The sequence below is a fragment of the Myotis yumanensis genome, unplaced genomic scaffold (genome assembly GCF_028538775.1).
Source record: "Myotis yumanensis isolate MYYU_CA2020_CCGP unplaced genomic scaffold, mMyoYum1.0.hap1 SCAF_11, whole genome shotgun sequence".
NCBI classification, from domain to species: domain Eukaryota; kingdom Metazoa; phylum Chordata; class Mammalia; order Chiroptera; family Vespertilionidae; genus Myotis; species Myotis yumanensis.
Window position 1 is genome coordinate 40,788,911 of NW_027223762.1, and position 11,591 is coordinate 40,800,501.

Below are 11,591 nucleotides of genomic sequence, written 5' to 3' on the forward strand. Positions count from 1 at the left end.
AGAGCGCACTCTACCGGTCGTAGGCGGCGCTGCTGCGGGTGAGCCGGGCGGGCTTGCGCCTGGCTGTTTGCTACCATTGCCTACCTCACTGCCTAAGCCTGGATGGACAAGGAGCGGGGGAGCGGGGGAGCGGGGAAGAAATCCCTAAGTAAGTCTCGCTTTTCTTACTCGCTGGGTCCTGCTCTTGCACCGACTGGTCCTGTGGTTGGAATGGTGTTCCCGACCCCTGCCCCACTGCCATTTGTGGGATCCTGCTTGCCTCCAGACCCAGCTCAGTGACTGCCTTAAAAGACTCCCTGGAACATCATCTCCACAACATCTGTGTTGCTGCACCGAAGGATCTTCTCAGTTTTTACCTTTCCTGTCTCTCTCCCTTTAATGATGTTCCTTGGGCTTCGCTGGCACCACAACTGCCAATTTTCCCTACTACTTTTCTGGTTACTCCTTCCCCTTCTCCCTTGCAGAGGTTCATCTGCCCACTTTTTAAATGTTGGTGCTTTTGGGGACCTCATTCCAGGCCCTCTTCTCTTCCCATTCTTTTGTGACTGACACACTTCATTTGGGGAAGCTTATACTAATTAGCATTTCAAGCAGCCACCAACATTTTTTTCTCTCCCTTGCATAAATTGGATTAAAAAAAAAAAACTTTGCCAATTCTTGGTCATTTACATTAAGTGAAAAACAAAACTGGTTGGTAACAGCACATGTAGTACGATCCCCTTTATGTAAAATCATTTGTGCCTGTGTGTGCCTAGAGGTGCTGGAGGGCAAACTGCCAGTCTCTCTCCCTTTTCCCTCCTCTGGATGTTTTCAGTTCCTTAAATATGCCAAATTATTTCCCGCCTCAGGACCCTTTGGGGATCAGTGCAGAAAGCCACAGTCAATCCCAACCAAGGAATCTGCACCCTGATCCCCAGACCCTCCTCCTGCCCCAACTGGCTGGAGGCAGGTGTAGAAGAGAAGGAGGCAGTCTCTGAGCCCAACCTAGGGGGAGGAGGGGAGCCCTAAGGCAGATGTAAGATGGGAATTTTAAAGACTTGGCTACATTTTTTTAATACTTGAAAGTAAGATGGAAAATAAGATAGTTTTACCCTAGCTGGTTTGGCTCAGTGGAGAGTACCAGCCTGCAGAGTGAAAGATCCGGGTTCGATATTGGTCAAGGGCACAAACCTTGTACTTTGGTTACAGGCTCCATCCCCAGCCACGGTGTATAAGCCCCAAATTCTTACTGCCCCCATGAGTCATATTTTTCTGTGAACTACTGTATAAGTATGTGAATAAAAATCTCTTTTCTCTTGCTAATCTCTTTTGGCAGTTTAATCAAACTCCACAATTTATTTGCATTTTACTATTTCCCCCGCTAATGTTCTTTTTCTGCTCCGGGATCCTATGTGGGGTATATTATATTCACTTGTCATATCTCCTAGCGTCTTCTGGTCTGTGACAGTTTCTCAGACTTCCCTTGGTTTTGATAACTAACAGTTTTTAAGGAGTGCCAGTCAGGTATTTTGTAGACTGTCTCTCAATGGGATTTGTCTGATATTATTTACTTGGGTAGATGGGGATTATGGGTTTTGGGGAGGATGATCACAGAGTGTGGACAAAAATAGAAGTCCTATGAAAGTAACCTCACAAGGTGATCTGATCATAAATTTCTAACTGGGCCCTGGCTGGTGGGTTCAGTGGTTAGAGCGTTAGCCCGTGCACTGGGTGTGTGGGAGGCAACCAATGGATGTGAGAGTCTCACATTGATGTTTCTCTCTCTTCCCCCTTCCCTTCTTCCCTCCCACTCTCTCTAAAAAGCAATGGAAAAATATCCTCAGTGAGGATTAATAAAAACAACAAACTGGGCTAACAATGGTGAATTTTCATCAAGAAATTCTATGAAGCAACTCCATTAAGCCAACTTAATTCTTGGATCAATTTACTATGCAGTGCATTTACATTTTATTGTAATTATGTTCATTGGGATCCAGTTTTTTTATACACTTATAATAGATATTTATTGTCAATTTGGAGTTCATTTCAAATTTTACCAATGGTATCTTCTGCTACTGAGTTCTCTTGTGGCCACTATACCTGCTAAATTCAAATTTCCCAAGCCAAAATTTTCACTTAAATTTTGTCAAGATTTCATTCTTCAATTAATTTTTAAACATGTGCAGTTTTAGCTGTTTTGAATATATCTGCTGGTAATGTTCATTATAACTGACTGAATAAAGGCTGATGGGTAAGATTTAATTTTTAGTTAGTATATGAGAAAACTGACCAATTCCCAAGGTTTCTCTAAAGAGTGAAAAACTAAGTAGGTCTTTGGGATCAAAAGGTCCTGCTCAAAAACAGGAAGAGACTTGGGGGAGCTCATAGAACTGCTAATTTCACCGTATCTGATTTTGGGAATTCCATATTTAGTGATGATCTTGGTGCCAATACATCAGCAATGGAGAATTTGGCTGTCTTCTGAAGGGAATACTTGGATTCCTTGTGGGCCTCTTGGTTAAAATTATATAAAAGCAGGTTGAAGAATTACTTGGTCTCCTTCCAGGTAAGATAACATGCTAACTTAAGTCTTCTATATCTTACTACTCCAATATAAGGAAAGATAAACTCAAGGAAAAGTATGTAAGACAGAAGGGGAAAATATTTTTGTCTCCAAATTCAGAGAAATAGGTCAAAACCATCTATCTGCTCATGGCTTTTTCCTGGGTCTCACCCTGGTTCTTCCCACTTGGTTCTCTATTAAGGGGCAATATAAGGGCATCTCTTCTTTGGTGTCTCCGTGTCTGTCTGTCTGTCTGTCTGTCTCTCTCTCTCTGTTAAACACTTTATTTAAAGCTAAAAAGACATACACAGCCCTAATCGGTTTGGCTCAGTGGATGGAGCGTTGGCCTTCGGACTGAAGGGTCCCAGGTTCGATTCCAGTCAAGGGCATGTACCTTGATTATAGGGACATCCCCGGTGGGGGGTGTGCAGGAGGCAGCTGATCGATGTTTCTGACTCTCTATCCCTCTCCCTTCCTCTCTGTAAAAAATCAATAAAATATAAGCAACACATAAAAAAAAAAAAAAGACATACACACAATCCAAAAGAGCTATTTCCTGGTTGGTCTCTTATCAACCAGTCTCAGGGTTGCAAAAGTGAGCCATGAAAGGGTGAATGCAAAGGAGCCCACCCCGTAGGAGCTGGAGCTTCTAACTCTGACTTTCCCTACAAGAAAGGCAGGGCTAAGACAGGTGAGCTCTGTCCATCTTTGCAGAAAGCTCTGACTCCTGCATTTCAGTGGGGCTGATATATCTGCAAGGGCTTCCACCAAAGCAGCCAGAGTCATAGCTAAGGAAAACTGTGCTTTTGGTTAATCATAACTTAAAACAGAAAAAGTGTAAGGACTGCACATTATAGAACTATACTTAAAGATAAATGAATCAAATCTTAAATCCTCAGAAAATGTAGCAAACTTTGGTTTTACGCATGCATATTATGTCAGAACTTTTTGGATGCCTGGATCCTCATCACCAATTCTCCCTGAATCATGGATGTGAAGCTCATAAAGTTCAAATATTACTATTATTTCCCCAAATTTGGAGAGGAAATAGGCAGGCAGGTTTTTTCCCACAGTGGAGATTTTTAAAAATTCTTAAGTATAATGCATTCCCCATCCCCCAAGATTTCTTTTTTTAGTTTATGTTAATACCTCTTCAGGTTAATGCAGCTCACATTCAGATAACAGACATATTAGACACTCACAGGAGTTTGCATAGTAGGGAGCTCTGTTGTTTTCCCAGCTTGGTCTTTATGGCCTGATTATCTTGTATTATTTAATTTATTTCTCCATAAAACATGTGGAATAGAAAGATCTCAGGAAATAACAATGACAGCATTGGAAAGCAAGAAAGCAACCAACCAACCATTGTTCTTGAAACTTAAAAATATAAAACTAGGCTTGGTACTAAAGTGAAAGGTACTTGTGGAGCTTTTTAAAATATATAGATATTTGTATTGATTTCAGGGAGGAAGGGAGATAGAAACATCAATGATGAGACAGAATCATTGATGGGCTGTCTCCTGCACACCCACTACCAGGGATTGAGCCCACAACCTGCAAGTGCCCTGACTGGGAATCAAACCGTGACCTCCTGGTTCATTGATCTATATTCAATCACTGAGCCACACTGCCCCGGCATTTATGGAGCTTTTTAATCCCAGGAAGATTTGACATAAAAAAATACAAAGTATAGATCAGTTATTTTAATTAGGTTCACTTTAATAAAGTATATAGGAGTTTACAACTCAATTATTCATAAAAACTATCAGATACATAAGATAGATCACACAAAGAGTGCAATAACATAAATCCAATAGTCTGCAAATGAGAGGTATTGCAAAAACAAAGATTGACTTTATAATTGTCTTTCCCCTTCCTTTTTCATGTTCACAGCCTCGAGATTGCATGCACATACTGTTTTCTGAGATCTGATGGCCTCAATACTCCTTTCGGCTGGGTCAACCTCCTCATTCAGTCAATTCAAAATACAGCCAGCAGAGGAAGTGCACCTCTTCCCCATGGAATAAGCATGGTCCACGGCCTGTATTTGGTTTCCAGTTCCTAAAAAATGACCTGAAACATTTCCTCTTTCAACGTATTATCTTGCAGGCCTGGTAGTGTTCTGGTCAGTTTTCCTCCCAACACTATACGTGAGCCAAGAATTTAGGACAAAACTACCAAATTTCATTCTCGTGGATGAGAAGAACATGCTTATTGTGGAAATGAAGCTCTGACAATGGCTGCTTTTTCCCAGCCTTGTGTAGAACAACTTTAGTTCTTACTCAGAACTTTTTGGATGCCTGGATCTTCTTTGAACATCATCTCTGTGAACTCAGCCCATCACCAATTCTCCCTGAATCATGGATGTGAAGCTCATTAAAGTTCAAATATTACTGTTATTTCCCCAAATTTGGAGCAGGAAAAAGCTATGTCTGGTAGCGTATTGATGATGGGATCCTGGGCATCACACATGGGAGGACTGTTTCCTAATAAGAGTCAGAGAGCTGTTGGCAAATGGAACCAAATTTACTCATGCCAAATATCCACTGTCACCTCTTGGTATTCTTTGGATGCCTTTATTAGGAGGTCTTAACACCATGGCAGAAAACATGGGATACACACACACACACACACACACACTCGCGCGCATATACACATACGTTATATTCACATTTCCCAAATAGGAGTCTTTGGTAGACTCAGAGAATACACCTGACTTGTTGTTTCAGAGTGAAAAGGCTACATCTTCTTTCACTCTCAAAGGCTCACTTTAACTGACATTGGTAAAAACCATTTCTGTAATTCCTTACCCAAAGGAATCAAACAGATCCCTTTAACATGTATATACTGGTACATTACAATGCAATGCAGATAACATTGACTAGATTTCAAGAACAAAACATTGTTAGTATAAACTCAAGACATATTGAGATTGCTGTGAAGTAGCTCAGACTAAATTTCTTATGTAATTATAAGTTATGGGAATACTGGACTAGGCCACCAGTGGGTTGGTTAACATTAGCTATTCTAGAGTCCCTTCACACATAAACTTGCCCCTGCATTCTAGGGCATTCTGGGACCTATGTTAGATCAAGGTGAATAGATACTTTTGGGTTGTTTCCACAGAGTAAGGCTGGGGTCTTGCCAACCTTCCTTCATCCTTTCTTCTAGTCCATAAGAAATGAGGAAGGTGAGCCATTTCATTCTTATTTTGTGAATTACTCCAGTGTGGTGAGATTATCACAGGCTAGGCTGAAATGTAAGGAGAAACTGTTTACAGTAAAAAGGGAGGCAAATAAAAATTAACATAATATTCATTCATACCTCTTAAACACTTATTGGTATGGTTGTAATAGGGGGATGACATGTGAGGAAATGAAGTGGGAACAGGAACAAGGAAAATGAGCCAGGAAGACTTGCAGGGTAAAGAAAGAGCAGGAAAAAGCTATGTCTGGCAGCATTTTGATGATGGGATCCTGGGCACCACATGTGGGAGGCCTGTTTTCTAATAAAAGACAAGCTGCAAACGAGGCAGATAGGACCAGGAAGTCAGAGGGCAAGGTGGCATTCTGAGAATCAATACATGCCCAGTGTAAATTCCCACATCTACGCTGAGCCAGCTTGTTGTTCTCATCAACCTAGCAAATTTATTTTGTAGCAAAAGAACACAAAAACAACTCCCAACCTGATACTACTTTTTATTTTCAAGCATTTTGAAATTCCCCCTTAAGTGAACTTCACAAGTCACAAGTTTGCAAGTATCCTGGTGGTTCAAAACAAAAAAGAACAAACAAACTACAAGTTAACAAAGGCATTGGAAACACTAAGAATTCATATTACATAATTTCATTTAAAATCTTCATGTTTACTCCATCAGGCAAGATTGAAGGATCAGAACTCATGGGTGGCTGTGGTGCTTACAAGGTGCTCCTGCCTCCTTAGAAGGTGTGGCCCTTTCAGCAGCTCTCCTATGTACCTTTAATCGAAGTAATCTGGGTTCCATATTTTTCAGAAACTTGGCAGTTTTCTCAAAAACTGCATCTGTGTGGTCAGCAGCCATTCCACAGTTGATTGGCATATGTTCTCCAATTTCAATTCCAAAGACATAGCAGAGAATAAAATTTATTAAAGTGACTCCATTTTAAGTCAGATCCTTCCTGTGAAAAGAGCTTGATCCTACCCTTCTCTAGTTTTCTATATGGTAAAGTTTCCTATTTGACATAATTATACATATTACAGGATCTAGGCTTTGGTGACTTTTCTTTATGGAATCAAATACAGCACGATTGAATTCCTATTGTCAAACCACTCTGGTGATTACACTTATTTTATATAAACCTGCTATGAGTCCGTGAAATGTCTGTTGAATATCATACATACATGTTAAAAACACTGATATACTCGTATTTTAAAACTTAAATAATGGGTCAATAAAATACTGTTTTTTTCCTGGAGTTTAGAAAGAAATATCTTAGTTACCAAATTAAACTCAGAGCTAATATGGGAATGTAAACACATACTCACTAACGTACACACGTGAAAATTTCAACTCAACAATGAATGGGCCCCAAACGAAATAGAGTTACTGACCTAGATACCCTTAGGTCCTGCCACGCATTTTGTTCATTCCATTTCCTAATCTAATAAGGATTTTGGAGCTCAGGGCTGTCTGTAAGCACAAGAAACAGATATGTGAACTATTTTTCACCACACATAAGATAATTCATTATTTCAACAGTGCCTGTTAGTCAATTAGTGCATGGTGTGATTCAATGCTTTATTCCGAATATATTCTGGCTCAATATGCTCCACTGAATGAAAGAAAGGTCACAAGTTCCTGCATTTCCTATGAGATGTGCAAGGCAAGGAACACATGAAACAAACTAAGAAGTGCCGCATTTTGTTGACTACACATTTTCTTTTTCTCTTTAATATTAACATATTGCAGTGTAGTTGCTGGAAACATGCAGTTACTACTAATTCAAAGCACCCTGAGCACTCCTGGTTCCCTTAAACTACATTTTCCAAATTTCCAGATGCAGGATGGTCTCTGGCAAGAACATTTTACCTTTCAGGGATGTATTTACCTTCTATGATCCAAAGTAGATGACTGCAGAATTCACTAGCTGCAAGCTAATAATTAATATAATCCCATAGTCACAAAATTTTCATGTATCAGCAACAATACAACAGTAATTTGTATGTGTTTTTATTCACTTCCCATTCAAAAAGGTATTTAGGGTCTCTAACCATCATAAGTCTCCAGTGAGGAGAAAAACAGGTTACGAGCCCATGGTTGACAAAGGATTCAAGTGCATAATAAAAACCACCATGATTTTATTGATTTTATCTTGAGGATTAAAATGGCTACTTGATTAGGAGGATGTGATAAAAAAAAAAAAAAAAAGAAAAACATTTGAAGGGCTGTTAGAGAGGTGGTAAGCCTGAATATTTGGAAGAGTGAGTTAGAATAATGGTCTACTTTCTAAGAGTTTCTGATTTGGGGTGACAACTCTCCTGAATATTTCTATCCTCTTGCCTTTGAAGGATTTAATTGATAATATCAAGGGGAGGAGTTTGGGGTGCAAAATTCCATATGCATTAGCTAAAACGAATTCATCCAACTGGAAAGATAATTTTGCATCCACTGTTACACAGAAAAATCAGAAATGATCACCGGGAGAAAGAAAAGTCTTAGAATAAACATTTAACATCTAACAAAGTGAAAGATATTCATTTCTGGCACAAAGAAACCTCAGCTGGAAAAACCATTGCTAGTAGCTCTGATCCAGTGCCAATTATTTCACTTTATCCTTTAACCTGGTCATTTAAAATAGGTGGAGACAAAACTAGAAAAAGTCTTAAAAAGCAGTTGTTCCTATTTTACTGCCAAGATCCATGAACTTTAAATTTAAAAACTTCACACCTTATCAAGTGCAATAGAACTGGACAAATTCAGGCTTGATTCTTGGATGAATTTCTAAGAATTCTTAAATCATTAATTTTGTTTGGTAAGCAACTTCCCCAATTTCTCCAGCTAATGGGGAAAAAAAATCCCTAACATTTACTATAAGTCACAAGAAGCTTTCACATTGAAACATGGTGTAGCAACTCTTCCCATTAAGTTGAATTTCCTCAGCAGAAGCCTTACCATTGAGACATAAATTTCATCTTAAGACACTAATAATAAAGGGTATGAAAACAGCTAGGAATGAGTCAGATCTTTCCAGAAAGAGAAAACATTTCAAAAACACAAGTCAGTCATCTATCTGGCTTACTTCAACATCTAAAGAGAGAATAAAAGTTTTCATGGCTAACAGATTCAGCTCTTTTCCATTCTCCCAAACAAACTTACTTACAAGTCTTAGATTTACATTCCTTTAAGAGGCAGTAGAGAAAAATGGCAAGGATTTGGAACAAACAAACAAGCAAGCAAGCAAATCTAGTTTGTAGCCTAGTCTCATGATTACTTAATTCCATAATGACAGCATGGAGTGCTCAGACCTAAGGTTTTTGAAGTACTTTTTAAGATCACATACCCAGTGACTGAAACTGTAACATGGTGCTCTTTTCTATTGTTCTGAGGGGGAAATGTAGAAAAATAATTAATTTTTCATGACCAGGTAAATGGAATTTGTTAATCACAAATAAAAAATTGTGAAGAAAAAGAAATCTACTCTGAAACCTGTTTCAGCAGGATTTTCTTATACCTTCCAATGAAATAAATTTTACCACGAGAAAAAAACTAAATAAAAATATCAGTTAGTGTAGGAGACAAATGCTAGTAAATGATTGTGGAGGTAGGATTGTGGGGCAAGATTATCTTAAAGAAAAAATGCTTCCTATGCTCATGTACACACGTGCACACACATGCATACACACACACACACCTGTGCACTCATACTGATTTACAAAGCAGCGAGGATGTAGGGAAGGCTCAACACTATGAGACATGAGCTCAGATAGCTCATCCGTTTGCATTTCTACATAGGAAAAGATCTGACACATGTTAATACCCACAGACACACATGTGTGAGGGCCAGCCTGGCTGGCACAGACTCAGAAACAGATGCAGAGAATCCTAGAGCTGCTGGTTTTACAGGAATGATTATATCTGCAGGCTTACACTTCCTCTTGAGGTCCAGGATTTTTATCTTGCATTTCTTTCCAGAAATATCCCCTTTTCAAGGGTATTATGTCCTGGAGGGACTAATCTCAATTCCTCAATGGACATGACTCAGAACAGGACTGCAGGAATTAAAACTAGCAATAACATGGCCCTTTTGGGGTTGGAGTAAATTATTTCTGGATTTAAACAGATTCTGGGGCCCTAGCCGGTTGGGCTCTGTGGATAGAGCTTTGGCCTGCAAACTGAAGGGTCCCAGGTTTGACTCCGGTCAAGGGAATATGCACGGATTGCGCAAGAGGCAGCGGTCAATGATTGATGTTTCTATCTCTCTCTCCCTTCCTGAACTCAATAAAAATATATTTTAAAGAAACAAACAAAAAAAATCCCAGTTTCGGGGAAGGAGGGAAGAAAGCCGAGTTCTGGGTAGAGTTGGAGATGGAAAAGCCTGAAAGTCCAGAAATCAATATAAACAAAAGAAATGAGCATACTTAAAGGGGTTTTGACTAAGTATCACTGCAACTGAGTTTGTTGACTGACATCCGCCTCTGACCCAGGGAACTGAAAGATCATAATGGATATATTTCTTCTTAGGAAGGCTCAGCTGGGAGTGATGTGGTGGGTTACTGAGGGTGGGGCAGACACAGAGGCCTAAGGCTCAAGTATTGCTCCTAAGGTTTCTGCTTGCCTGATTTTGAAGGAAAGGGTGCTAAAGCAAAAGGATCAGCAGCTGGCAGCTCCGTAGTCCTGGAAGGAAGGGATGTGATGGAAACAGAGCCAGCTATGGACTGCCTGTTGGTTTGCGAAACAATTTTGTAGGCAGCGATGGGTTGGGCTTCAGGACTTGGCTCATCTTCTGGGCTATAGTGACGGGAATATTTGGATAAAGACTGGGGACGGAATGATTTGCCAGCCATGGGGCCCGAGGCAGCTTCTTTCTGAGGCTGAAGTCCTTTGTTTCTGTCGTTAAGGTGGCCCCCAGATTCCAGGGAGGCTCCCCTGGGTGAGATGCTGTCAGGATGGTCTGCTGCTTGTACAGAATGGGAGGGGAGGTTGGATTGTTGGGCAAAACCAGCCATGGAATACTGAGATCGGACAGAGGAGTACACTGCTCTGTCAAGGCCTGAGAGCTGAGCGACCTCATCTGTCTGACTGAGAAGACCGGCCTGTGTGGGCAACTCCTGGGAGGCGCTCTGGGCAACTGTTACCTCCTCCATACTTTTCTTCTTGGTAAAAGGAGCTCTTAAGAACACATCCGCCTCCTCTGGCTGGGAAGGAGCCACACTGCCCTTGGAGACAAAAGGGGCTTTGGAGAAAATGTCCATTTCGTCCGTTGGAACCCTTGAGCTCTTAAAGGGGGCTGTGGCAAAAACATCTGGCTCACCAACACCATCAGTGGTTGGTTGTGTGGGGGCTTGAAACTGGTTCTTTTTTCCACCTTGCACTGCCTTTGCTGGCTCAGTAGAGACTTCTGGCTGAGCGAATGGAATGGCTCCTCCCAGCTTCCCCTGCAGAGGCTTGCAGCTCTCATCCTCGTCTTCAGATTCCATGAGGAGAGGGCGAGACCCACTGCAGTCTAGCATGTCCCCCTCAAGGTCAGTCCCTTCCTCCTCGCTGCTGTGGAATGAGCTGTTGCTTGAAGGGCCATCTCTGGCCAAGTAGTCAGATTCTAAATTGTTCTGTGTTTTTGTGTCAGGTACTCTGGAGGGGTCTGGATACAGGGGAAGGCCTTTAACGCCTGTTGATTCTTTAAAGTGCTCTACAGTTATTACAGGACAGGGGTTGGGCTCTCTCTGGAGACCTAGAAAAGCACAAAATGCAGAATTAATGCGCAGCTGGTTCAATTCTCCGTGGAACATTTAATGGTCAACCCACGGCAGTAACATTATGGAACCAAATAATAGATGTTGAACATGGAAAAGG

At 40.8% G+C, this 11,591-nt stretch overlaps 1 protein-coding gene across 8 annotated transcripts in view; it reads right to left on the minus strand.

Moving 5' to 3' along the window:
* Positions 1 to 6,226: 6,226 nt before the first annotated feature.
* Positions 6,227 to 11,591, minus strand: part of AAK1 (AP2 associated kinase 1) — a 137,474-nt gene continuing 132,109 nt past the window's right edge. For all 8 annotated transcript variants that reach the window (XM_070429394.1, XM_070429398.1, XM_070429391.1 and 5 more), the window contains one exon: positions 6,227 to 11,469. In XM_070429394.1, coding sequence (XP_070285495.1) covers positions 10,340 to 11,469 — 1,130 coding nt within the window. In that variant the 3' untranslated portion in view covers positions 6,227 to 10,339. The remainder of the gene's footprint in view (positions 11,470 to 11,591) is intronic.